The following is a 27,462-nucleotide window of genomic DNA, read 5'->3' as shown; positions in this document are numbered from 1 at the left end:
TCACTCGCTGAATGCATCCTGTCCTCACTTCGGAGAACGGGCTTTTAGCTCCTGATTCACTTGAGCACTATGGAAAACGTGCGATAAAGCACTCAAGGAGAACAAGGACACGCGTTTGTGCTTTGCGTTAAATCGCAGATTACGCGAGAAACCCTGAAACGAACAGAAATTCGGAGCAGACAACAAATTTCTGGTTTCTCCGGAGATTTGTGCAGCAGTTCTCCGTTCTCTCTGAAAGCAATCAGAGTTTCTCCTCTGCCCGAGCCCCGCAGCCGGGCTGCGCTGTTTGGGGAGCAAGGATGCAAAGAGCCGATTCGGGGCGGCCAAACACTTTCTGCGGGGAATAACCGTATAAAAATGGCTTCCCTGCTTGTGTCCGTGTGTTTGCTCACCCGCCGAGCTCTGGCCACTGCGCGCTTCATTTCCTTCCCACCGTGGAAAGTGTGGCATCAGTGTATGTGCGCTCTACGTAGGCGCTCGGGGCCCCTTCTGTTTTCTCGCGTCTGTCCGCCGGGGCTCTCTGGGAGCGTGTGTGCAGATATGCACGGGGAGGGGGGACCGGAGCGGCTGGGGGCGGCGGGCGGAGGGGAGTTATTAGGAAACTTTGCTTTGGCTGCTCTCTATCCTTGGGGCTGCGTGGCGCCAGCACCCTCAAGTTGAAAGGAAAACAGCCATTCTCACTTCCAACTGCCCACTGAGATCCTTAAGGCGACAAAGACACAAAAGTGAGTTTTATTTGCTGGTAAGCCAGAGGCAAGAAAAAAGAAAAGCCAATTCCCCCTTAAAAAGAGCCGACAAATCCTTTTTGCTCTTTTGTGTGAGCTTTTCCTATTCACATAGAGCGTTCATCCGTGTGATTCCCAACTTATTGTCATTACTTAGTTATTAATTGTTCTCATCTGGGTTTAATTGAGCAACCAAGGACTTTAGCCCAAGGGTCAGGGGGAAATCTTAAAGCAAAGACATGTTCAATAGGAATCCTGCGCTTCGAATATCCATCCCGAGTTGACATAATGTAAAAAAAAAAAAAAAAAAAAAAGAAAGAAAAAAAAAAGAAAGAAAAAAAAACAGACAAAGCGGAGAGATGAAAGGGTCCCGACTCGCCCGGAGCCCCGCGTTGCTGTGCCGCAGCCCGAAGGTGCGGGCGAAGAGGGTTTGCGGGGCCGGCTCCAGCGGTGCTCGCTGCTTCAAATCTTTTTTTTTTTTTTTTTTTTCTTTTTTAAAGAGCGTCTTTACTGGATAAACGCGGCCCTCTGCGCGATTAGATCTTCCTCCCAAAAGCCGCGGTCTAATCGCGCAGAGGCGAAGTTTATCTCCAGCCCTTTTCTCCGGAGACGCAACGTGGGAAAAAGCCGGCAGTGCGCTGCGGCCGTGCGGCGCAGCGATGGGCTCTGGGGTCAGGATCACAGGCACCGGCACACAGAAAGGGAGCGATCGGAAAAAGAAAGGCAGGGAAAAAAAAAAAAAAGAAAGAAAGAAAGAAAGGAAAAAAAAAAAAAAAAAAGACCCACCTCCCCCCCCAAAATAAGAAAGAAAGAAAAAGGAAAAAAAAAACCAAACACCTCACCCACTCACCCCCAGCCCAGCGAAGGAGCGAGAGATGAGAAGAGGGGGATTAGAACTGCGAGCTCGGCAGAAAGCGGTTGGGTTCAGGTATGTTGTTTCGCTGAGTTATTGAAAGCATCATTGATATTTAGAGGATGATAAAAGTCCCGCCTCGCCCCCAGCTACAGTCTCGCTGGAGCCGCGGTGCCTGCAGAAGATTGCCCAGCCTCATTACAGCAATTATTTTCCTTCTAACTTTGCCTCAACCTTAACGTTTTAAATTGCTGCAAATGAAAGCAGCGGGGGAAAAAAATAAAAGAAAAAGAAAAGGGAAAAAAAAAAAAAAGGATAGGAAAAAAAAAAAAAACCAACAAACTAGAGAAAGTCCCAGTAGTCCCAGTTTCTCTGCGCTCATTCCCAGAAAATAAAGACAAAGCACTAGGCTATATATATATATATATATATGTATATATGAACGGGAAATCAGCGCTCCCTTTCTCCAACGACCCGAACAACGAAATTGGGTCTGGGGGCAATGAAGGGTCCCTGGGCTGTCACCCAGCGCGGGGATGCGGTGGCTGCCGTGCCGGCGGACGGAGGGCGGCCCGGCTCGGTGCAGTCCAGCCCAGCCCAGCCCAGCAGAGCAGCCCGCTGCCTCGGCCGTGCCCGGAGCTTTCTGCCCGACCGCGGTGACCGCTCCCAGCGGGGCCGGCCGCTGCGGGCTGCGGGGCGCCCGGATCCGCGATGCCGGGCAGGGACAGGCGCCGAGCGGTCCCGGCCGCCGTCCCCAGGGCGGCGGAGCTCTCCGAGGACTGCGTCTTCACGAACAATTCCATCTCCATACCCCAACTTCATGCAGCCCCGTCCCCGCTACCTCAACCCCAGCCTCAGCATTGCCTGTGGTCATCAAACTTTTTCCGCGCCGCCTGAACCCCGATAACCCGCTTTCCTCCCCGGCACCCCACAGGGCTCCCTTCATCTGAGCTTGGGCTGCAGAACGGAGATGCGCTGGAAGCCCAACCCTCGATCTCGGCCCCGATGGGGAGGAAGAGGTCAACTCATCCCCACAGCCGTCGGGGCTGCAGCCCGGCTGCTTCCCAACAAGAGGGGAAAAAAAGAATGAGTTCCTCCTCGCCGGACCATGCAGATGCCTGGGGCAGTCACTATAATATCAATGACCCCAGAGCTGGCGATGCTGCTCTCAAGAGAGGAAGGGAAAGAATCGGTGTAAGGAGACACAGCTTCACGGCCCCAGGTGTGTGCTGATCTCAGGCAGGAGAAATAACCTCTGGCAGGGCCAGTTTGATCTCCTGTCCCCCACACACATTCAGTCTGATGTAATTGCCAGAAGAGCAAGGAGCAAAGAAAGTGCATGAAGCAAACAGTAGCTTAAAATTAATTTATTTAACAAATATAGCTATAATATAAATGATAATAAAATTTCAAATATACAGTATATTACATAGTACACAGAGAGAGCCCCTTCCACAGGAGCTGGTGGAAGAATGGCCACAGGTAACAGCTGCACTGCAGGGACAGGAGAGGCAGCTCTGCCTCCTGCCCCTCGCCTTGCAGAAATGTCCTTCTGGGCTGCTTTTGTGCCCTTTCTCTGCCACAGTTCCTTCCCCAGGTGCCAGCGGGGCCACACTAGGGATTCCTTCCTGCCGGGCACAGAACAGCTCCCAGGGCCGCAGGTCTGGATGTGGGGAGCGGAGAAGTCTCTGCCAGGGGCCGCATGGGCAGCTCAGCCCTATGTAAGGTGGTACATACTATATCCCACGTGCGCCGTATACAGTCCCACAGGGGCCACGGGCAGCCCCGCTCTCTGGAAGGGGCTGGAGGCTCCATAGAGGGATGCGCCAGCCACTGCTGGGCCGCCAAGCGGGAAGGAGATGCCGAATGCGGCGGGTGGGAGCATGGGTTTGGCTGCCATCTTCAGCTTCTCCAGCTCGGCCTCCTGCAACCGCTTGGCCTTGGCACGGCGGTTCTGGAACCAAATCTTCACCTGTGTCTCAGTGAGGCTGAGCGAGCTGGAGAACTCGGCACGCTCGGCGATGGACAGGTACTGCTTCTGGCGGAATTTCCTCTCCAGGGCCAGCAGCTGGGCCGTGGTGAAGGGAGTGCGGGGCTTCCTGTTAGTCTTGTGCTTGCGCAGGGTGCAGGCGGGGGGGCTCAGCCGCCCTGAACCGCAACAGTGAGAAGAGGAAGAGACATAGGTTAGCAGCAGCCTGGTACACCCTATGAGAGTTGTCGGGGAACATTATGTCCCCATTCCTCGTAAAGTAAAGCCCCAAAGACTCCACCGTTTGGATCTGTTGGGTCTCCCTGCCCGGGCAAGCTTAAAACCCATGAAAAACACGCATATTTCCTTAAGTTTCACCGAGTTTTAAAACTCCTGACTGAGAGCCCTCGCAGCCATTTGAGCTCGGATATATCCTCTGGCTCCATGGCAAAACCCCACCCGGAGCAGGTACGAAGGGATTGGGCCCTGCACAGAGACTCACAGCATCCCTTTATCTGGATTAAGGGAAAAGGGTCGACTCAAAGGGCTGGGCTGGCTTCTGGGGCTCACAGCCTCTTCGTTAGGCCCCCGAGTACATGATTAAAGATGTAATTAATGAGGGACTGAATTCACACCCAGCCTCTCTATCGGCATTCTGTTTCTCTGCTCGTACTTAATATTAAGGAGTTTTCCTTGTTCTGCGCCGGGTTTACTTAGAAAAAACAATACAAAACAACTTTCGCTTCTCTATTTAAATAAATCCACTTTCTGGGAAGTGTTCCTTTCTCCAAAGGCAGAAGGAAAGAGGTGAACACCCAAAAGCAGCCCCAGCGCTGCTCGCCCCATTCCGGGGACACCGCGGGCCTCCACGATCCCGCTCTCAGCGTCGGGCTTAGTTCGCATCTCTCCGTACTAAGGCAGCGAAACGCCGGGAACCGCCGCTCTTCGGACTGCCGGAATAAAGCACTTCGGGGAGATGCGCGGGGGGCTGCAGCCCGCACAAACGCGGAGGCATTGATGGGACCGCATCTCTGTGGGTCCTTACAAAAAAATTAGGGCCACTTTCAGAAAAAATAAAGATATCCAAAACATTGCTGAAGCCAACTCTGGGCTCGCAGACTGAACCCAGAGTTAACTATAAGGGCAGAGCTGATTATTTATTTATTTATTTTCCCCTCCCCAGTTAACATCTGGCCCAGCAGTCGCCCTGACGCGCCCTCTCTCTTCTCCTCCGCAGCCGCTGCCTTCGGGCGACACTCGCAGCGTTTCGGTGGCTTGGAAACCCCCGCCCGGCCGCGCAGCTTCTCCCCCTCCCACCTCTACTTACTGGGCGGAGGCGGCGAGAAGCGGGGACTCTGCATCCATGGGCTCCGCTCCGGCTTTTCGGGGCTCTCGGCCTTGAGCAGCGCGTCCTCGGGCAGCTTGCCCAGCGCCCCGACGGACGGGAAGTGGCCGCCGAGAGGCAGCGGCGACGTCGGTGCTTCCGTCGTCAGAGAGCCGAGGTTGGCTCGGGCGGAGCCCAGCGTGGGGCCGGAGCCCTCGGGGCCGTCTCTGCCGCCCGGCGGCTTCCTGCGGTCGGCCATGAGCGCTTCCACGCTGAAGGGCAACGGGGAAGGGGACACCTTGGGTTTGTCGCTCTCCTCCTCGCCGCCCATCGCCGCCGCGACGGGGAGGCCGCCGCCGGGCTTGCTGAAAGCGGAGGCGGGCGGGTCGTCGCTGCGGACGCCGGTGGGCGCGGTGGTCATGTCCGCAGCCGGGGCCATGCAGGGCCGCCCCGCTGTCGCCGTGCTCCGCGGGAGCGGCGGCCGCAGCTCATGGGGGCGCGGCGGGGACGCGGGAGCCGTCGGCGCGGTCCGGCCCCGCGGCGGGCGGCGACGGTTGATAAAGCGGCGCGGGAGGCGGCGCCACCCAATCAGCGCGCAGGAGGGCGGGGCGGGAGTTCCCCATTGGCTGAGGAGAGACGGAGGCCCGACGGCAGCCCCGGGAGAGGGAGGGGGAGCGGCGCGGCGCGGCGCGGCCGTCGGGGCGGCGTGCGGAGCGGGGGGTGCGCTGCGCTCGGAGGGAAGAGTCCGGGCGGCGGGGCTGGGGACGGGCTGGGAACACGGCGCCGGGTGGGGCTCAGACGTCGGGAGTGTATTTGCTATCGGGTAAACGGCGGTAGAGGAGCGGAGCTGAGCGGCCCGAATATGGGGCTGGGTTGGGCATGGGGGCTCGGAGGGATCCCTGCGTGCAGTAGGGGAAAAAAAAAAAAAAAAAAAAAAAAAAAAAAGGAAAAGGAAGAAAAAAAGTGCTATTTTGGGGTTTTGGTTTGTTTTGAAATGAACGTCGGCTCCGAGGTGTGTTTGCTCCGTGTCCCATGGCTTAGGTGCATGCGTGACGTGGGATGATTAAATGCTCGCTCGCCTAAAAAGGAGCATCCCAGCCCCCGCCCCATGAAATCCCGGCTATCCGGGTTTGTAAATGCGCCTTACTTATCCCCGCGCCCCGGACGGACCGGTGCGGTACCGGGGTCCGCTCTCACACCACGATGGCCGCTCGCTGCGAAAAGTTTATTAATAGCTGCGGGGCTGTAATCTCCGCCAAACACAGGAGGCTCCGCACTCATTTAGAGGCAATTATCCAAACGGGAGGGCCGGAGAAATCCCTTTTAGCCGGACTCAATAAAGACGGGAGATTAGGGGCAGATAAATTATGAAATGAATTGATAGAATGGAGGTTTTATGAGATGATAAGCAACGGGATCTGGTTGGAATGGACTGTCCCTCGCACAGTTCCACACACCGCGAGCGGACGGGGTGTATATATGCTATGTATGCTATGCATACAATGGGTGCTGCCCTGCATCCCAACTCCCGACGCACGCAGCTCCGGATGCCGCCTCCCGGCGCAGCGCAGCGCACCCCGCGGGGCCGGGGCCGGTATCCCGCTGCCTGCAGCCCCCACCGGGCCGGGGCGGGGCAGGGCGGAGGTGGGGGAGGGAAGGGGGGGGGGGGGAGCAGCTCTCGGAGGAGCGGCTGCATCGCTAATTGCGAGAATAAACAATCTGTCACGATTAGTCAGTGCCTCTAATAGGCAGACAAGCGATGTTGTTTTTAGGCGCCAGCAGCGGCCGGATCAAAGGCGCGGCCCGGAGGGGACTTTTGAGGACGTTAACCCGCATCGGGGGAGCGAGGCGCCTCGGCCCTGGGACCGCGGCACGCCGGGGCGGACAGAAAGATTCGATGCTCCCAACAGCAAGGAGATGCGCCCCAACCCTGAATTAAGAACCTAAATAGCGGTGCGTTGTGTCCCGCCTTGTCCCTTCGATCCTACAGGTAGAATCATGGCTTTTTTTTTTTTTTTTTTTTTTAATCCTCATCCCAAACGTAACCATGCAAAAATAAAAATAAATAAATAAATGAAGCGACGTGTTTACCAGCCCTCCCTGGGCTGCTTTCGATCTCCTTTTTGATGGAAATATGAAAGGAAAAATAGGGCTGCTGTTATCCTTTTTCTTTTCTTTTTTTTCTTCACCTCCCAACCCTCCATACGTCTTTTGCAGGACGTTGGGATGTCTCTGCGGTTTGAGGAGCTCAGCCCGCGTCCCGTAGTGAGAGAAGGATCCGCGCTCACGGATAACGAGATAATCAGCTCTGCGTCTCCCTCACCCAGCACCGAATGCTTCGTGCTTATGTTTCTGTCACACTTGGTGGTGTTTTAATCCCTACATCGTAGCAAACGCTCGTGTCTCACTCGCACTGCTGGCAAGCAGACGGGCAGAAACTTTCTTTCGTTTCTTGTTTCTTCTTTCCTTTGTAAATGAAACACGAGGGCTTTGGGTAAGGAAGGAAGAAATCCAATTTACAAAACGAAATCTGTCCCGGGATGGTTTCTCTTGTTTAGCGGGCGATGTTCGACACACAGGACTCTCTTCCTTATCGCCGTGTGAACAGCGCTGGAATTTAGAAACACTGTGTGCTGACGCGTTGGTGCCCTCACCCGCTTTTAGATGCTTCGCTCTTATTTTTCTATAAGGGAAACCGAAGTGGAAGGGCAGGGCGGGACGGAAGGGTGGGGGAATAGGTGACTTTATTGGTGCTTGTTCCAGCCTAGGGCTTTTATGGGGAGCCGTGCGCTGCCCTAAGGCACTTGTGCAAGATAACAATATTGGGCAATTAGCATCCCAAACAGTCCCGTTTCAGGGGATGAATGCGCAAGGCAAAGCCATTACCCATCGCGTTTTATTTCGGTGGGAATACAACAACAAACGCTGGTGGGAGCCAATGGGGGATGGGGAGGGAGGACGGGAGGCAGCCCGAGCCGATTCAGGGCATTGTCTGCCTTTTGTAAACGTTATCTTTTGACTTAAAGGCAGGGGTAGGACAGAAGAGAGTTGTTGTTGTTTCCCTTGTTTCTATCTTATTTCTCCCTCTTAGGACACCGGGCAGCCCTGGAGAACTTTGGGACACGGGGATACGGAGATGTGCGGCTCTGCCCGCACCGGGCACGGCTGCACGCCCTTTGCGCACTCTTTGCGCGCTCCTTGCGTGCCCGCTGCCTCCCGATCGACTTCGTCCGGAGGAACACTTCGCAAATAGCGAAGATCTATCGCAAGCGGTAACACTGCCTCTCGGGCTTTACGAGCCTGTAACGCCTTTCAAGTCCCAACTCCCTCCCGCTCCATCATTGCTCCACTGAAAATGGGAAAATACCTCGCTTCTGCCCTTTCCCTCTCTCCCTTTCTGCCCAAATCAAACAGAACCCAAACCACTTTTAGGGCTTCAGACACCGGGGCTGCTCTCGGGGAGGTGTCGGGGCTGTGCGCGACCGCATCCCCGCTCCGAGCCGTCCCCGTCCCTTCGAGGCTCGAGAGCGGAGCTGAAAGGAAAGCACTATTTCAAGTGGCCCAAATTAATTTGATCGCGACATTATGATGCACTTGGAAAAGATGAAAGAAAAGGCTGCCCGTCTCCTCCAAGATCTCTATAATTATAGATAATATATCCTATTTCAAAGCAATTAGCTCAATCAGGCGTAACGAGGCACTTTGCTGCCAGGGAGTAACAATGCCTTACGGTTATTTAAGCTTCAAGATGTCAAGCAGACTTCGAGACTCTCTGCTCTGCCCGAGAGGGAACTTGGCTGCCTTGGTGCTCGCCCCATGGCGAAAGCAGCGGTTCCTCTTTAGTGACAACACGCTTGTTTGACTTCAGCGTTATTTTTACAGCTCCTGCAGTTCCTACCAGAGGAACATCTCTTCTCCATGGGCATTTGCGGCCGGCATTTGCCGGCCATCTCCTTTGCCTTTTCTTGGAACCTTTCGTGTTTTTTTTCTGTGGGGGATTCCAACTGCAATACTCATGGGATGAGTACCCGCAGCCTCCTGTTCCCAGCCAGCACCTTTGAGCACTCCGAGCTCTCCTCGGTTTTGTTGTTTTGTTTTTTGCCTTTCACTATTAACCATGGTTATTATTATTATTATTATTATTATTATTTTGACCTTGAACGCTCGCAGATGCCAGAGGTCCTAAAGCAAAGTGAGCATCCCACTACTGCACCCAGCAGCAAGTCATTGGGCCGCGGATGTGCTGCCCGAGTGTGGAATGGAGTCTGCCTGGCACCCCGGTGGGGAGCGGAGGCTGAAATGCTGAAATCACTTCCTCTTCACTGAAAGCTTCAGGAGGGGTGTGTGGAGAGGATTGGCCCCACTGTTTCCAGGGGACTGAAATGCCAAGGAGGAAAAAAAAAAAAAAAAGAGGGAAGGAAAAAGGAAGGAAGAAAGAAAGGAAGGAAGGAAGGAAGGAAAAAAAAAAAAAAAAAAAAAGACGTTTTTGCTCTTTCTCGCTGCCACTGCAAAGAGATGCTCTAGTCGAGCCGCATGGCACGGCAAGGCAAGGCAAGGCAAGGCACGGCACAACAAGGCATGGCACAACCCCTGCCTGGCCTCGGCCCCGAGAGGCCGTGCAAGCAGCCCCGGCCCCTGTGAGGCGTTCTCGGTGCTGGAAGGAAAAATGAGCAAGGGTACAATTAACCTGTCAGCTCCCCTTGCAGGGATTTTTTATTGCTGGGGAGTAAGGAGGGGAGGCGGGGGGTGGAGGGGGGGAGGAGGTGGGAAGTGGGGTAATATTATATATAAATATATAAAAAAGAAAATACAACGAAAAAACCATCATCCCATGGGTGAGTCATTTGAACTGGACAATTCAAGGGAAATAGGAGGCTGGGAGCATGAATGAGAACTAAACAAAGTTTAACCACCCCTCCTTCTTTTCTCCATGTGCAAAATGGAAACCTTATTACATGATTCACTGTGAATCACTAGATTGAATGCGATCATTATGAGTAAATGATAGTCCAGGCTCCGCCAGTCTTTTCTTTCCTAGAGGCAAAACTATAAAATATGAAGGATATAAATGATCTCCTCTCCTCTCCCTCAAAGGACGCCCATTCACAGCCACTCTCTCTCTCACTCCCAGTTCCTTTTGCCCCCCACCCCCCACCGAATTCCCCATGATCAAGGTAGATTACAAGTCCCTCTTTTTTTTTTTTTTGTCTTTGCGTGCTTGTTTATTGGCAAAATGTCATGAAATGTAATTTGTCCCAAATTCTTTAACATGAGAAAATACTTTGTGGTTGGAAGAATCCACGCTGGTACTGCTGAGGCGATCTCTGATGCTCAGAGCAAGTTCCTTATGCTGCCATTTTACAGCATTTCTGTGTTTACTCCTCAGTTCTCAGGAGCTTTTTACATATTGTTGCATAAGAAAAGGATTTCGCCAGCTCTAGTTATGAGATTTCCTAGATTTTTTACAGGCGAGGCTGGTTTACAAAAGCTGTATTGTTTGACTGCGGTCTGGGTTTCCATTTGGGGTAATTATTGTATTCCCAGCCTTCTTCTAATCATTTGCTCACAAGGACATAGTTTGGAAATTTTTTTTCTGAACAAAATGAAATACTCCAAACTTGCAAGAGCACTGGAATAAGCCCCTGCTTCTTTTCTTGTTGTGTAAAAGCTATTCCTTACCTCTTTCTAAACTGCTGGAAAATACCATATCTAAAGGACACCCTGATAGTCCTAATAGTTCCCAATAGAAAATTTGTTTCCAAAAGAAATGTTGATGTGAATAGGAAAACAACAACAGTAAAAACTTTTCAGAAGGAAACACATTTTGTATAGATAATAATCAGCTCCTAGGGGGGAAAAAAAAAAAAAAAGTACACTGAAAGAAATATCTCAGGAGTGCCAACACCTATATGTGGCAGTGCCTGTACAGTGGGGTTTCCTCCAAGTGCAGCCTCCTAAGCACAGCTGCAGGCACTGAGGCTAGAGGTGGTCTGTTCCTTCCTGCACCCTTTCTTGACCACGTCAGTCTCCTCTGCCTCCCTTTTCCATCTGTAAAAACTGAGGCCTGAAAATATGAGGGCTGCTCCAAAAGTAATGCCTCCTGTTTTATTCTGTTGGCCCAGAATATCAGTGACAGATGTTGATGGTATGGCAATAGAGATTGAATCTTCCCCACCAATGTTCCATTACATTTTGTTGCCATGCGACAGATGGCAGCAGAGGGGGCAGTCTGACAAAGTGGTGTCTGACATGGAAGTGCAGATGAAGCAAAGGTGTATCACTGAATTCCTCCATACAGAAAAAATGGCTCCCAGTGACATTCACAGATGCCTGCTGACTATTTATAGAGACCAAACAGTGGATGTGAGCACAGTGAGGTGGTGGATGATGCATTTCAGAAGTGGTGACAATGACTCTGTTGGTACAGATCTTTAAAATCTCAATGAGCAGACTCTTGTTCATTGTAGAGCTAATGGTAGTGACTGTGTTGAAAAAGAGTATCTTGTAACTGAGAATTTGCTCTATCAGCGTTATTGTGTTCTTTGTATTTTATCTGTTGTAATTTCCTCGGAAATAAATAGGAGGCATTACTTTTGGAGCAACTGATATGGTTTTTAATTTCCCTGTGCAAAGGAAACTAGAGTTGTGCAGCAGAGTAACTGGTGCCAGGTATCTTCCGGACTGCCTATGAAGAAACAAAGTTACATCACACTCTTGTAACTATCAAAGCCATTCGCGAAGAGTAGGAACTGTCCTGGTGAGATGTGACCTCCTCTTTGGGAACTGCAGCGCTTAATTATTTTGGAGATGTGATCTCACCACATCCTTCTGCTGAGTGGCGGCTGATGGCTGGATGCGATACTGTGAGTTACGTCATTCTAATACATCAGTGTAACCAAACAATTCCACTGCTGGAGGAAGAGGGGAAAAAATCCCAAGTATTTTGTAGGGGAGTTGGATTTGTCTTTCAGAAAGCTTACGTTTGTCTCAGATTTTCCATCAACTGCAAGCGTAGACATAATCGAAAATGTTCCTGGCTTGCCCATTGCTGGGCTGATTAGAACTTGGAACAGAAGAGATAACACTTCTCAGCACCAGGCTGCCTTGAGCTGCCTTCACGTTATTCCCCGCATATGTGTTTTTGACATTATTTATGTAACAAGTGTGGGTTGTCTATTGGTGTTGAGTTATTTTGCCTTTCAACAGCTGTTTTGTTTCCATCACTCAGGGCAAAACCTTTAACAGCCCTTCAAGCAGCACCATACTCTTTGTAGTCATCATTGCAGTCCTCAAGTGGAGAAAGAAGATCTCCGAGCACTCACAGGCATATTGCAGGGAGCTGGAGTCCTCCTGGGATGCAGAGATGGAGGTAATCTTTCCAGAACTTATGAGTTTTCAATAGTAATCAAGCTCTCTTTCCTGCCATTTCGCTCCCTTCTTCCTCCTGGTGTTTTGGATTCAGTTATCCTGGGACATTATTCTGCCCTCTTTGTGTTCCCTGCCTGCCCCAAGCCAGCCCCACTGGCATGACCTTTAGGGATAAAATTCAATTTATTTGGCTACTTTGCAGACAGAATCTGAAGCCTGCCTTAATTTGTAGTTTACTCGTCCTCTGATGTGAGACTATGTAGAAAGCCCCTATCTGATCAAATGGCCAGTACCTTGACACAGCCCAATTATGTGAAAATATATCCTCACTTATCATTTCAGGCATCGTATAAGCAGAGAAACCAAAGTCGCTCCCTGTCTGTTTGATTTTCCTTCTCAGACACACTTGTTTAAACAGGCACCGTGAGACTTTTCTGTAATCCTCCTCAGAGGAGTTCAGAAAGGGCCATGGGCCTGCGTGCTTCCAGCTGGGTGACTGTGGCTGCTCCAGCACAGCAGACAGTGCCAGAGCACCCCCCAGCATCTCCTCTAGCTCTGCCCACCTGGATTCACCCTGGTGCTGAGCTGGGACTTTCCCTGGTTTCACTGTATCCCCCTTCCTGGCCCAGCTGTGCTGCATCCCTTCCTGATCTGGACCCCCTCCTGAGCTGGTCCCACTGCATTCACCAGCCCTGTCTCACCTGCTCTATCCTGATGACCTCAGTGGAGGCAACCAGTTGTCAAGGAAGTTATTAAAGCTGATAGCTACCAAATACTCATCATCCAGCCTGGATTTACAGCACATAAGAGCTGTCAGGCAAAAGGCATCCCAGAGAGCTGCAGTCCCATTGTCCCTGTTACACACTTCACTGTAATGCTAAAAATTGCTAGGGAGTGGAGTTTGGTCTGGAGTCTCACCTTGTAGCTCTCCTTGCTTTCCTTCATGATCCAGCCTGACAGACTCAGCTGGTATCTCACAGCCCAACAAGAAGAAAACCAACCAACCAATCAGCAAAAGAATAAAAAACCCACAAGGCTATCTCAATTATTTGCAGTTCAGGGCAGTATTTCCCTTCCCTTCCCTTCCCTTCCCTTCCCTTCCCTTCCCTTCCCTTCCCTTCCCTTCCCTTCCCTTCCCTTCCCTTCCCTTCCCTTCCCTTCCCTTCCCTTCCCTTCCCTTCCCTTCCCTTCCCTTCCCTTCCCTTCCCTTCCCTTCCCTTCCCTTCCCTTCCCTTCCCTTCCCTTCCCTTCCCTTCCCTTCCCTTCCCTTCCCTTCCCTTCCCTTCCCTTCCCTTCCCTTATGGTTTCAAATGAGTCCCTAGGTGCCTGTAAAGAACTTTTTCAAATTTCTGATAATTTCATGGGAGTACATCCCATTGAAATCCATGGCAACTCTCAGAATGTAGTACATAAAATAGGCTTTGGGGATTTGGAGTATTCTCACACTTCCCGTCTAAGAATCTACAGTAATCTTATCTTCAGTCATTTGACAAAATTAATTTTCCGCTGAGGTGTGTGCAGAACTTGTAAGACATTGAACAAAAAGACAAATTAGGCACAGTAAAAGGCCATTGCATTTGAAAGATTGTATTTTCTACTTCTTTCCTTCTTTTTACACTTCTAAACTTTTTTAAAATCTTCAGTTATAAAGGTGCAACAGAACCTACTCTTTTCTCAATTTAAAGAACGCTTGGTCGTTATGTTTGATCCATACGATTTCTTCTTGCATATTTTTGATCACTTTTTACTTATGTTTATGTCATGCTCTGGAAGGCTGATGTAGAACTTGGATTGGGTCTTCCATGTTGCTTCTATGGGATTTTTAAAAATTAAGATCCATCTGAAGTGAACATTTTAAATGCTCCTTTTAGTTAGCAACTCCAATCAGTTTGCAGGGTTCATAGAGATGGATCGCTTACAGAGAGAGAAACTTGTGAAAATGTTGAAACAGACCAGAAAGGCAAAGGTACTGATAGCAGAATCAGTCAGAGGCTTCTTCAGATGCACCTGGCTGGGATGCTCAGCCCTGTAAGAGCAACATGTCATTGAAAGCTTTGCTTGTAGGGAGATACTCCAGGAATTGTTATGGGAGAGAAGGAAATTACTTGATTCAGTTACTAAAGTAAAAAAAAAAACCCAACAAATCAAAACAAAATAAAAATGCCATTGTGGGGTGCAATCCTTAAATGTGGAGTGCTTCCAGTTTATATCTGCATCTGTGGGAACTAAACAAGGGAGAGCCAAGGGCTGATCCCAGACTGAGCTTTACTTAGAGGAGGGGTGGACTGACACAGTGCCAGGGCCCATGGGCTGCTCTTAATCTGCATAGAAGAGGCCGGCTTGCAGATGATTCTATCTTGCAGAAGGCAGTGAAACCATTCAATGGTCAGGCTTGATCTTGACATTCTGGTTGCATTGCTTGAAATAGAGGGTTTGCAATGTGAAGTTGCAGTCTTCACATCTGTCATCACCCTGAGAAGTTTCTGGGTTCATTTATAATGTTTAAGGACTGATGGGAACATCAGATTGCTTAATATGACTTCCTATATACATTAGAAGCCACTTCATTTCACCCAGTTGCAGGAGTATTGAGTTCAAAAAATGTGTTCAGATAAAATATAGCTTCCAAAAAAGTAGCTGGAAACACTACAAGATGAAGAAGTCATCATTCAAATTCAAAGATTGTTTCAGTATTTATGCCCCATCCTCAGAGCCATACAAACTCAGGTTGGACAGGGCTCTGAGCAGCCTGGTGGAGCTGTAAGTGTCCCTGTTCATCACAAGGGAGTTGGACCAGATGGCCATTAAATGTCCCTTTCAACTCGAATGATTCTATGAGGATATGACTGTATGATCCTAAATTAAACAATGTTTGATCTTTTCTCCTATAAGGAGGTGAAGCCGTCTCTTCTTCTCTCTTTTGGGGCTCTTGCTCTTAGTCTCTTGACCCACCAGTGTGGGCCTTGCTGATGCTCACTCCAACATCACGAGATTTTACATCACAACGGTGTTTGAGCCCAACTCGACCCATGGACCTTCCCTCTCCCCTGACACCAGCACCCCACAGGGAAGCCACATTTGGCTTGCAGTCACTTCTGCACTTCTTCTGCCTTAAAAATATCATGGAATGCACCATAGCTCCTGGATATACATGAGGACAACTTTGTAGAGCTTTGTAGAGTCTGAGCTAACATCAGACTTAGCAGCCAGTCCATTGTGCTCTATTGCACACCTTGCACTGAGTAATTCATTGCTTTTCTTCCTTTATTTTTTCAATTTCTCCTTGCAGTCTTCATGCTCTTCATGCATCTGCCAGCTGTGCAGGGATTCACTGTTAAGCTGACTACAATACCAGAGGTTCTAATTAAAAACCACACAGCACATATTTGCTGAAAATCTGGTTGGCCAAAACCAAGTGTTATCATCATGAATGGGATCAGGGTGGAAACAAAGCTGGGGCTGGATGCATGTGCTCTGAGTGAATTGCCCCTATTGCCATCCTCACGTCTCTCCATCTCAAAAAGATACTTAGAATTTATCCACTTCATCATGACATGTAATCACCTTCCTAGTTTATTTTTTATTTTATTTTCTGCTATGACACTCCTGCCATTGCTAGGCTGAAAGAGGCAAATGGACCTTAACCTGGCACTCAGTTCTGAGCTATAAAACTCATTTCTAAATACTGAATACCCTTGGCTCCTACAAAGGGTTTGTTTTGCTCCTGTTCCCTGTGATAGCATAACTTCCCTGAAATTAGTAAATGCCAGCCTGGAGCAAAAATCAGCGCAGCACAGAGGAAATCATTTTATCTGAGTGGTACTTGGTATGGGCTTCAGTAAAAGTTAAGGAAAAATATGGTAACACTTAAGAGTTCAACAACAAACAAGAACAAGTCATCAACTTGTTGCAGTTTGAAGTCCACAGCACGAGCACATGGGAGTTGAAAGTCTGGCCCTCTGTCCTATGGGCAGCCTTGGATCAGATAACACAGATGTGTTAGATTAAGGGCAGAACCTTATAAAATAAAGTACTGGCTGCACTGTGAGAGTCTTGTTTAAAAAATAAAATAAAATAAAAAAATAAAAATAAATCCATTAAAACATCAAAAAATAACAAGAAGATGTAAGAGAGCAGAAAAAATGGGAAGTTGATGTACTCCTTTAAGTTTATACTCTTTAGACATTTTTTTTGTTTTGCCTTGTGCACCCAGCTGGTTCAAGGAACTGTTCTTTTTGTGGTACATGCATGCACATAACTACCATTGATGTGGAGTCTCCAGGTGATTTGATGTGCATTCCACATAAGGCATGGTGTCAAGTGTATGATCCTCACACAAAAGAGCTGTCTGAGAACCACTCTTTGGGATACATATGTATATATCTATCCCACTCTCTGGGATCTAATATATATATATATATTAGATTCCTTTGCTTCACATCTGTATTTTAGTAGATGAGAGTGCCTACCCAAGCAGCGGAACTACCGCTGCTGCTCTTTCATTTGCTTTGATCTATGTGAATTTGGGAGGAAGAGGGAAGGGATGGAGGGGCCAATGGGAAGCAGGTTCTCAGAACTGTGTGCAATTTTGAAGAACACTGAATGTTTCATAGTGCAGTCCCAGCAAAGATGTAATGGTGTAAAAGGACTTAAGAGCAAACCAAAGAGGCAAACAGAAATAAAGATGTATATTTTTGAAGCAGATGAGCTGGAGAAAAAAAGAACGATTTCACGCATCACTGATTCATCTGTAGTGAAGTGTTTGTAGATCTGTACAGTGACTGCCAAGACCTCAGTAAGTCTGCTCTTCTCCCACTGAGTACAAAAAGACAGCTTTCTCAGGAACTGCAATTAGTGTGAAGTACAGAGGCTTAGCAACAGCAGCAGGTGGATATAACTATGGTCAGTAGATGATTTCAGGTAGATGTCAGCAACAAAAGTTAGAATCATAGAACCATAGAATTACAAGGTTGGAAGGAACCTACTAGACCATCTAGTTCAACTGTCCTTCCATTACCATTGCTACCACAAGCTACTAAATCGTATCTTGTAGCTCCTCATCCAGACAATCGGGATACACCACAGCTTGCTTGTAAGGAGGGACCAAATCTATATATCGTGCTGGAGCTTTCTGCTCAAATTTGATGTAGTATTGCTGCACAGGAATCCAATTACTTTTTGGAGGAAGGATTTTTGTGCAGTTTTTTGCCTTGTGACATTTGCAGATAAAAATTCAGAACAGTGTTCCACATTGCCAGATTTTGCTGGATTTCAAAGGGAAATAAAAGCCAACAACTTTAATCACTTCAGATTTTTCTTTCTGTCTCTCTCACACATAGACATCTTAAGTGTGAGCCAGTTTTAAGTTGAGAAGTTCTAAATTGCCGACATTTTTTTTTATGTCAGCAGATTTACCCTATTTTAAATCAAACAATGACTGAGCCCTGTCAGAACAGCTCATGTGTATGAATTACTTCAAGTCTCCCAAGCCTGCCCTGCTGTTTTCTGCCTTATTCTCATAGGCGTCCTGCTTGAACCAGAGGAAATGCAGAAGAGCAGGGTGGCCAGAAGAGAGGTGAAGGTTTGAATAAAATCAGGGTGCAGGGTGGAAGGGAACAAAGGGAGGACACAAATCCAGATGCAAAATGAGTTTGTGACAGGATGAGAATGTTCTGAGCATAAGTTTGGCACGAAAAAATGAGGAGATGAATGTGGATGTGCCAGCATTTGTTTTCATGAAGGGTAGGGAAAATGGAACTGAAGAGTGTAGGGAGATTTTTTACAAGGAAATGGAGCTGGAAAGAACTCCCTGTCTAATAGTTACCCTCTGAGTAGTTCTAGCTGCATCATTACTGTCTAAAGCAGGTTTTTCACTGAAAAAAATGTACTCCTGGATAAGCCAAAATCAAAGCCACTATCACATTTGCTTCATTTTTTTTCAATCACTTTCCAGTTAATAAAGCACTAGAATATTTTGTCAATTCAAAACTACTATTCATTTTCACATTGCTCACTCTTATTTGAACAGAACCTCAGCAGCTAAGCTCATTTTTCTCTTTGAAGGACCTACAGTTTTTCAACTCTTTATGCCAAGAGAAATGTTAAGTAAAAACTTGTGTCATCCTAGAATATTTAGGGCATCCCACCTCTTTTTCCCCCTCTGAAGTTCCGTAGGCAGAACATCAATTATTTTCACAACACCCAGATCCTTTCTCCTGCAGTATTAACCTCCATATCTTGTACAACTTTTCACTATTCAAATAATTTAGGAACATAATCTGTTTGGGTTCCAGTGCTGTCACTTCTATAAGGAAGCTCAAACCATGCTCAGTTCCTTCACCAGAGGTCACGCAGGCACTGATGTTTTCAGATGTTCACAGAAAATAAATCCTAAAACTACCATTTGCCATCTGATCCCATACTTTGCTCACTCTTATAAGGACAAAGCTGCAAGACGAGCTACCTGTGGTATAATTTACAGAGGCAATGTACAATTTACAATCTGCTTTACCTGTTGCCCAGAGACCTGAATTTGTTACCAGTAAGCAGCAAAAAGAGTCAGGGGGCTGCTCCAGTGATGGGACGTGAGATGTGGCTGTAGGAGAGGACATCTCATTTAAAAAAAATCATTTTGGAATGTAGCATGCCAGGAAAATTAATCAATATGCTGATACTGTCAGGAAAACGTTCACACCTATCTTACCGAGAGGAAAGTGAATTTTGAAGATTTTTTTTTTTCTCTCCTTAGTTTTAAAATTAAGAACTTTTTTCTTTTTTCTTTTTTTTCATGAGGAGACATGAGAGATATGTCTTGCAAGTCTTTTGTTTTCATTAAATATTTCTTGTTTGAAGATAGCTTGACATTTATGACAGAGAAGTTATTTTCCATAATAATTAAGAGAATCACAACAAAATCATTATTTCATGTGTGGAAAAGGTTGTAAATGATGAGGCAGCAGCAGAAGTCATATGCAAACATCTGACCTAGAATTTTTCTCCCTGCCTAGAAGATTATCTCGCAGAATTTTAACAACCCTTTTCATGTCCTATCAAGTTCTGTAGTTAAAAAGGATGAATTGTTCCTTCACCCTTTGGGGTTTCCATTTGTCCTTGCAGCTACAGAGCATCAGGAGAGAAGTTCCCAGCCTTCTCCATCTACAGCCAGCTTCTGGCTCCCAAAAGATTGTATCTAAGAGCTACCTGTACCGGCAAGCCAACATCCCCACTGCTCTCAGGAAGTGACATTGAATCTTGTTAAGCCACAATGAGCATTTTGGGTTGCTGCTGTCTTTCCTTCATTCTGGTAACTTCCATTTCTTCCATTTCTGTTTGCTTTTTTAAAAAATTATTTATTCTGGTAATAGAGACAGCCAAAACCTGCCAAAATTGAAGGTGGGGCTCTAAAGTTAGAAGTAGGTGGGTCAAATTCATGAGGGTGACTTACTGAGTGTGGAGAGATTGGGCCAGGATATCTTCCACAGAGTGCTAGAATTTTAACAGTTGCAAGACTTGGAAAAAGCACACTATTTTGCTTTTTAAATGCTTCAGAAGTTTGAAAGCAATTAACTTTTCCATGTATAAATGGGATATACCTCTTCTGCTGTGCATCAGCCTGGAGTGGGAGAATCCAGACGTAAATAATGTCAGTCCGGTTGCCTGGTATGAATTCAGACAAATATGTTTAACCAAACATGGATGCTTCAGAGGGTGTTCTTGTGGTTACTCCAACTGCTTTTGTTATACTTTTATATTAACAATGTGTCTGCTCACCATGTGCAATAAAACAATTTCTGAGGCTCAGCCTCAGAACATGAGGCTCATTCACCGCCTTGGATAATGGCATTGCTTGTTTGCACTGTTCTTATTGAACTTTCTAAATATATGTCATTTTCCTTTTCATTCTAGGAGAGATTGTACATTACAGCAATTACAGACAAACTCTTCCAGACAGTTTGAAGACCAAAACTTTCTTTGTGTGGAAGTCCAAAGGCAATTATTGGCATTACAGTTTAAGAGAAGCATTCCATCTCCCTGATGCAACAGCAGTAGCTTTCTGTGGCATGTTAAATAAAGCAATTTGCCCTGTAGGAGACTAATGCATGCAGCGCTGTAATGAAAAAAGTAAAATCACAGTTGCTCTGAAAGGAACAGCAACTCTCTCTTCAAAAACATAAAAAACTTCTTCTGGCTGTATCTTAACTGTAAGACATCAAGCGTCTTTAACCTTTGCTGTTACCTCCTTGACATTTCATATATTGTTTCAAGACTGAGACTCCGCAAAGACATAAGCATGCTAATTAATGGTTAAATGGCTGCATTTTAACAAAAAAAAAAAAAAAAAAAATTGATTAAAATGGAAGATGACAGCGCTTTCATAACGCATGCCAGGCTATAGAAGTCAGTTCTAGCCAAATTTTTGTTCTCATAACAGTTCCCATTTGCAGAAAAGAAGGAAATGAGCAAATTTGAGGCTAGAAGTATAAAGACATGACCTCAAAAAATCGGATAGTCATATTTCTAGGAATCTTAGAAATTAGGCAAGTAATAGAAACCAATTGATTCACCTCCTTCAGATATTTATTTAACTAAGTTATTTACCTAACGTATCTGTGAGTTATTTGTCTGTTTCAGTAAGCTGTGTGAGTAGCAGAAGTGGGTGATCAACTACACTTAGGCTCAAGTATCTCAGAAAAGATTGGAATATTTCTGCAGTAAAACTCATGAGCATTTTCCAGCATTTCAGGATCCTCAGAGACTTGATCCCAAAACATGCTTAACTGCCTTTATCAAAAGGATAACACTTTAACCTTTCATCTAAACACATTCATCCAAAAATTTCTAAATCAGAGTTCAGTCAAAAGCCTTTGTAAGTCACCAAGCTGGAACCTGTGAAGGATCAACTGATACTGTGGTATTGTTAGCCCAAAAAACCTGAGAATTAATCTGGAATAACAGTCCTAAAAAGATGAAGAGGACACTGTTACTAAAACAATACACATATAGGAAATAATTGTCAGGTGAAAGTAAGAACAAGCAGGCTTTCAGAAGACTGTATTTAATCAAAATATATGGATCAAATGTTACAGCAGCTTATTGGCATCTATAAATGGAACCATAGTTGTTTTCTTTTTTCCAGATAAATTTTTGCTCTAGAGGATAGAGAAAGCTTTGAAGAGAAGGGAAAGGAATTGCTTTAACAGCTGCATTATAATAATGAAACATTAGAGCAGCTGATTTCCCCAGCCATTGCTCAGACTGTTCTTTTTAACAGTGATGTGATGAGGTTTGCAAAACAGACAGTACTAATTTTTCTGAGACGGAACCAGGTTTACTAGGACAAGCCCCAAATATGAGGAAATTCCCCATTTTTAAGAACAAATGAAGCCACTTAGCTTTCCCTGCCATCAGAGAAAATGCCAGTCTGGCAGTTTGACGGAAAAGCTGAACTAGGCAAAGAAGATTCTTGTGAGGGAAAGAAAAAGCAAAAAAGCTTGGCCAATTCAATGCTCCAGCAAAACACCAATGGCAAGTCAAAGAGCAGCCTTTCATGGAGTCATGGTATCGTTTGAGTTGGAAGGGACCATTAAAGGCCATCTGGTACAACTCCTCTGCAATGAACAGGGACACCTACAGCTCGATTAGGTGCTCACAGTTCTGTCCAGACAATACATTTCTGGGCAACCTGTTCCATTTCATCCTTCCATAAGCTTCAGCAAGCAAAATAGCATGGGCTTTTCTATATTGTATTTATCCTCTACTGTTTGTTTGTTGTTGTTGTTGTTGTTTGTTTGTTTTGTTGTTTTTTCATTAGAAAATAATTTTAGGATGGTTAGTTAAGGCTAAGAGATCTTTATTTTGGGATTTCATCTGCCATGTATACTCTGTTATGAATGAGTTTGTATCACTAGTATGAGCCTCACATGATGTTTGATTATACCCAGAATCAGCTGACTGGAAAATCTATTACACCAACTGCAGTGTCAGATTGAACTGATTGGTGAAGCACTCTTCAATTAGTCCCAAAGAACAGCTTCTTAGAAGTTTTTCATCACCTGGGGCTGAGCTTTCTCTATATTGATCTGGTTTTAGATACAACAGCAACTCAACAGAAAGCAAAAGAGAATATTCAAAGAAATGTTTTTCTGAAGCTGAAAACACAGCCTAGCTGCACTTAGTTCTTTGGACATACAAATACATTATGGTCATGTCTTTTGAAAATATATCACTCTTACTTCTTGCATCTGACCAGTTCTGTAACAGCAAATAGAATCATAGAATCAGAATAGTTTGAGTTGGAAGAGGCCTTTAAAGGCTATCTCCCCTCCAATGAACAGAGACACCTACAGTTCAAACAAGTTGTTAAGAGCCCTTTCCAGCCTGATCTTGGATATCTCCAGGGACGGGGCAGCCACCACATCACTGAGCAACCTGTTTCACTGCCTGACTACCCTTAGAGTGAGAAACTTTTTTGTTATGTCCAATCTAAATCTCCACTCTTTTAGTCTGGAAACATTTCCCCTTGTCCTGTCACAACAGATGCTGCTGAAGACTCTGTCTTCTTCTTATACCCTTTTTTAGATACTGAAAGACAGCTCTCAAATCTCCCTGGAACCATCTCTTCTCCAGGCTGAACAGCCCCAGCTCTCAGCCTTTGTGGGGAGGTGTTCCACCCCTTGGAGAGTTTTTGTGGCCTTTCTCTGGGTGTTTTCCAAGAGGTCCACGTCTCTCCTGTACTGAAGACTCCACATCTGGACACAGTACTCCGGTGTGTGTACACAGATGAGGTCTCACAAACGCAGAGTCAAAAGACAGAATTCAGAATGTCAGCCTTCGCTGGATATTGAGAGGCACTATAATAAGGAAATAAAGCGATATAAAGTAAAGTGACAAAATCAGTGAAACAGGCACTCCTGTCGCATGTCTCTATGCCCTAACTGCACAACACCTAATGCCCAGTGCTACACATGGGTAAGGCTGGATACTGTGGCCTGCCGCAGGAGATCGGGCCTCATATCCAAAGCTTGTTGTCTGAAAAACACAATAAAAAGGGAGAAAAAAGCATTGTCAAAAGTCTTCTACTGAAGAAGATCGTCTTGCCTTGCTGGAAGTTCCCTTGCTCCCTGCTCTGTTGGCTCGCCGGCGGGTGTAGAGGCTGTGGTTTAACATGATCCATCAGCTGATAGCTTGTTCTGCTGCGAGGCAGATCACTGAGACCAGCCTGGTTTCATCCCTTGCATCAAAGCCAATTTCACTGCATATAAGCGCTTCATTCAGAGCACAGAAAAAATACATTAGCGAAACAATATAGCGTACTGTACAACAAGGATTTTCCTGCACTGTAACTCTACAGCTCACCAGGCGAAAACCACTTCTTTTTATTCTAGTTCCCCAGGGTGCTGCATGGAGACACCAATCCTGAGGCGGATTAACTGTGTGCTTTCATCAAGAGGAACTTGTCTTCACTATGACTTTGGAATAGAAAGGACGTGCTATTACCCTCCGACTTTGAAAGAGAAAAGCTTTCTACCTACATTCCTCTCTCGCTTCCAGAGTTTAGCTCATAGGGATTAGAATTTGCTAGATATAGGATAAGCCCCTTTCAAAATGCTCTTTTAAGGAAAGACAGAGAAAGCTTTCTGATATCTTTACTGAGTGTTTATTAGTCTTAAGGATAGACAAATTGAAATTAAAGGATGAAGATAATATTAACTTTCCACATGAAATACATGAAAACAGTCAGAAAAAAAATTAAATACATGGGAATAATCAGAAAAAAATATATTTTTTTTCTCTCTGTGGCTTTTATGTAAGATTTGCTGTTTGCATTTCAAAACAAACCTTTTCTTTCTCTCTAATCAGCAGGTAGCTTTGGCAGTTCTTTGATTTTCGGTACCTGACTTGATCCATACTAAATAGAACAAAATTTCTGGCACTAAGTGCTTCACATCTTCAGCGTGTTGAGGTTTTTGGAAGCTATTTCAGTACCTGGCCATGGGGTCTGCAGAAGCCAAAAGCACTGGGCCAGCATCACAGCCCAGAAATAAGTGTTTTCTGGCTACTGCCTTCAAAGGTGGCTGAGAATGGTTGGTATTGAGTCAGCTGGGCTATCCCCATAGAATAAGAGGATATTGTTCTTCCTAACCTGTTGCCTGCACCTTGACTGTGCGAGACCACCATGCACTGAAAGCAGTGGGAGATGGAAATCTCCAGCTGGGCACGAGAGGGAAGCCAGAAGGCAGATTGCTTTTCTTGCTTCTATATAAATGCAGCATTTATATCAAATGGCAGCATCAGCCCCACGAGTGTACCTGCGGGTGTATAGAGAGCTGAGGAGGGCTGCCAACTCCCCTTCTGTCTGTACTGCACAGCTCTGTGCCTGCCCAATGAACCAGATCGGTGAACTGATCTGGCTGGGAAAAACAGAAGAGATTTAAAAAACACTGGAAAAAGCAACATGGTGGTATGTCAGTTGCAAATGTCATCCTGGATGTCAGCTGGATGGGGCCAACTGCTCTGCCACAGAGAGATGCAATTGCTCATATTGGTTTGCTCTCCTGTCTTCCTTGCTCCCCTTTCCAGGCAGTCCTGGCAGGCTGTGAGAAAGACAGGCAGAAGTGGAATTTGATCAGATAGTTATATCCAAACTTGGCTTGCTTAGGAATAAAATAAATACGTTTGCTGGGATCTTAAACAACATTGCAACCCAAACAACAGTGACCCTTGTGCCCTACAAAATACGGCATCACCACCAGCGATCTTCCAGCAATTAATGGGCTGAAGGTGGTGGTGGTCAGCACTGAGTCATTGCTACCACTACATTATGAATGCAGAACAGTTATTCAAATAACATATTCCTATGGTGACTTGATATCTGAAGATCAAGGTGTACTTAGATCACTGTAACTCTTGGCTTATTAGTACCAATCTGAAGTACAGGGAAGCCAGTCATCCACAACTCCTTCAGGACTGTGAGACAGAAGGTAACATAATTCAACAGGTACTGCAGCTATGTGTTAAATAGCATGGAGAGGTCTGCTGGCAAAAATACGCATCAGCTCCTGCTGAAGTCACAGTCAGGGCAGCAATCAGTGTATGAACTGCAGTAGTGTTTGCTAGGACACACCACTTCATTCACTCACAGTCTGCAATATTGGATTCAACTTTATTGATGATAAATATTTTTTTCATTATTAGAAAACACCTCCTTATTTCTAGTCAAGTTTCTTTTATTGTTAATAAAATGATGGAAAATGAAACCAAATGACTTTCAATTTAAGCTGATTTTGTATTATGCCATATGTTTGTGCGTACCTGTTCATATACACACATCAGGACAAAAACAGTATGTCAATTTTTTTCTTCATCTTTACATTCACTACTCAATGGACACTATTTTTTAAGAAGTCTGAATATACAGTTTTGCAATAGCAATTTTAAGGAATAATGTAGTAAAATGTTATGCAGTCATGCAATGAAATTTTTCTGTATTTAGTGGTCTTTCCAGAGTACATCTGAATAAATGATAAGATAATTAATGTGGAATTGGTTTCTGTTTAAAAGCAACATTTATTTACTTTGTAATATTATTGTTATTAAAAAAAAAATACATTGTGGTACCATTTACATTACAGAACATTACAGAACAGTGGCCAGTAGAGATAATACTTTTCCTGCATCACAGTTCTAGGCCTTTCATTAAATATTTCAATAGACATATTAAATTGCTTCAAAATGCCAAGAACAATATATTAAACAGTCAAGTTACACAACTGTTTGAACATGCTCCTGAAGTGGCTGTTTTCATTATACTTTACATTAGAACATCTCCTGCTGGTTTGCAGAGAACTGTTGTACTTGACCTAAGCAGACACCGTACGTTTTTACAACAACAAAAAGTTTGTTTTAAAAGCTGGATGCCTCCCTTCTTCAACTCTGAGAGTAGTTACCTGAGTGGGTTATTTTCAAGAGAATCTTAAGCAACTTAGAAGAAGAAATGTGTTTCAAAATGATTCATATATTCTTTCATTTATTCAAGAAAGGCAACTCAATTAAAAGCTTTCAAAGTGAGGACACTTAAAAGTTGCTCCGATAACAGACAGAAAAAGTGTTTGCAACACATCTAAAATAATGGTTGTGTAGAACATGTAGAAAAAGCATATCTGCACTTTTCCTGTCAGTCACAATATATAATTTTCTTAACTATATAGATTTTATGAGACTGTGCCTTGGTTATTTTTTTCTAGGACTACAGGATGCATAGATACTACGGTAGCAAAATGGAAATTCTTGCAGTAGCATTATGTTCTGAAAATAAGTCTACATGTGCTAAAATACAGAAATGGAAATGACAAATGTATCAAAGGGAACTTGTTTATTTTATCTACTGTATATTTCAGTGAACTATAGGTAAAAAATCAAGAAGAAAATCAGTCTCCTCCCTGCACAGGTGCATAACAGGAATCATTCATTTTACAGCAACTGAACCAGGATGAGAATCTGGCCCCAGAGCCAGCACGAATGCCATATGATATCTGAATGGTAATTTTCTCTGTATGCGCAACAATAATGCCTCAGACTTGACCTTTGGCTTTGTTGTCACCAACTATTATCATATGTATAATTTGACCTTTTTCTCTTGTATGAGTGCTTGGCCTTGAACTCCATCTAACCTTCGAGGAGCTGTAAAAATAATTTCTATACATTTGCAATAAGGTCTCTGATTTGACCTCTGACTCAAATGAACAATAATTTCTTAATATGCCCATTCCTCCCAAGACTATTTCCCATAATAGTATAATAATAAGGCAATAAAATGTCCTTCATTGTGAACTCATGTTATTCTAAATTTTGAAGGTCTGTGCTTCAGGGCATGCACAGTTCATTGCATTTCTGTGTTGTCAAAAGACACCGTCAGGGCATCAAAAGTTTCCAGCATTTAAATCCAAGTGAGTGAAAGGACAAAACTGACATTAGCTAACTGCGTCTATCTGCAGACAAAACTAAAGAGAAAGACAATAGTAAGGTTTATTTAAGAGTGGTAAAACAACACCCCTTAGCAATAGCAAAAAGCTACTAATAATCTCAGCATTTCTAATTGAGCAATATTGAAGTAGAAGAGTAAGAAGTATTCAAAGAACATTTCAGTTCTTCCTTTGAAAAAATGATCAACAAATAATAATAACAATAAATAACAAACTGAACAACTTTATTCTGCAGCAAAATA

At 45.4% G+C, this 27,462-nt stretch overlaps 1 protein-coding gene across 1 annotated transcript; it reads right to left on the bottom strand.

Annotated features, from left to right (window-relative positions):
* Positions 1-2,815: 2,815 nt before the first annotated feature.
* On the bottom strand, positions 2,816-5,388 carry MSX1 (msh homeobox 1). The gene is made up of 2 exons (XM_031588731.2): positions 4,875-5,388; positions 2,816-3,726 (listed from the first exon to the last, which is right to left on the bottom strand). Exons 1-2 carry the CDS (start codon positions 5,308-5,310, stop codon positions 3,296-3,298), a joined length of 867 nt encoding a protein of 288 aa, XP_031444591.1. The 5' UTR covers positions 5,311-5,388; the 3' UTR covers positions 2,816-3,295.
* Between the last annotated feature and the right edge of the window lie 22,074 nt (positions 5,389-27,462).

The sequence above is a fragment of the Phasianus colchicus genome, chromosome 4 (genome assembly GCF_987193195.1).
Source record: "Phasianus colchicus chromosome 4, bPhaCol1.hap1.1, whole genome shotgun sequence".
Taxonomy (NCBI): Eukaryota; Metazoa; Chordata; class Aves; order Galliformes; family Phasianidae; genus Phasianus; species Phasianus colchicus.
This window is presented reverse-complemented; position numbering and strand designations above follow the sequence as displayed.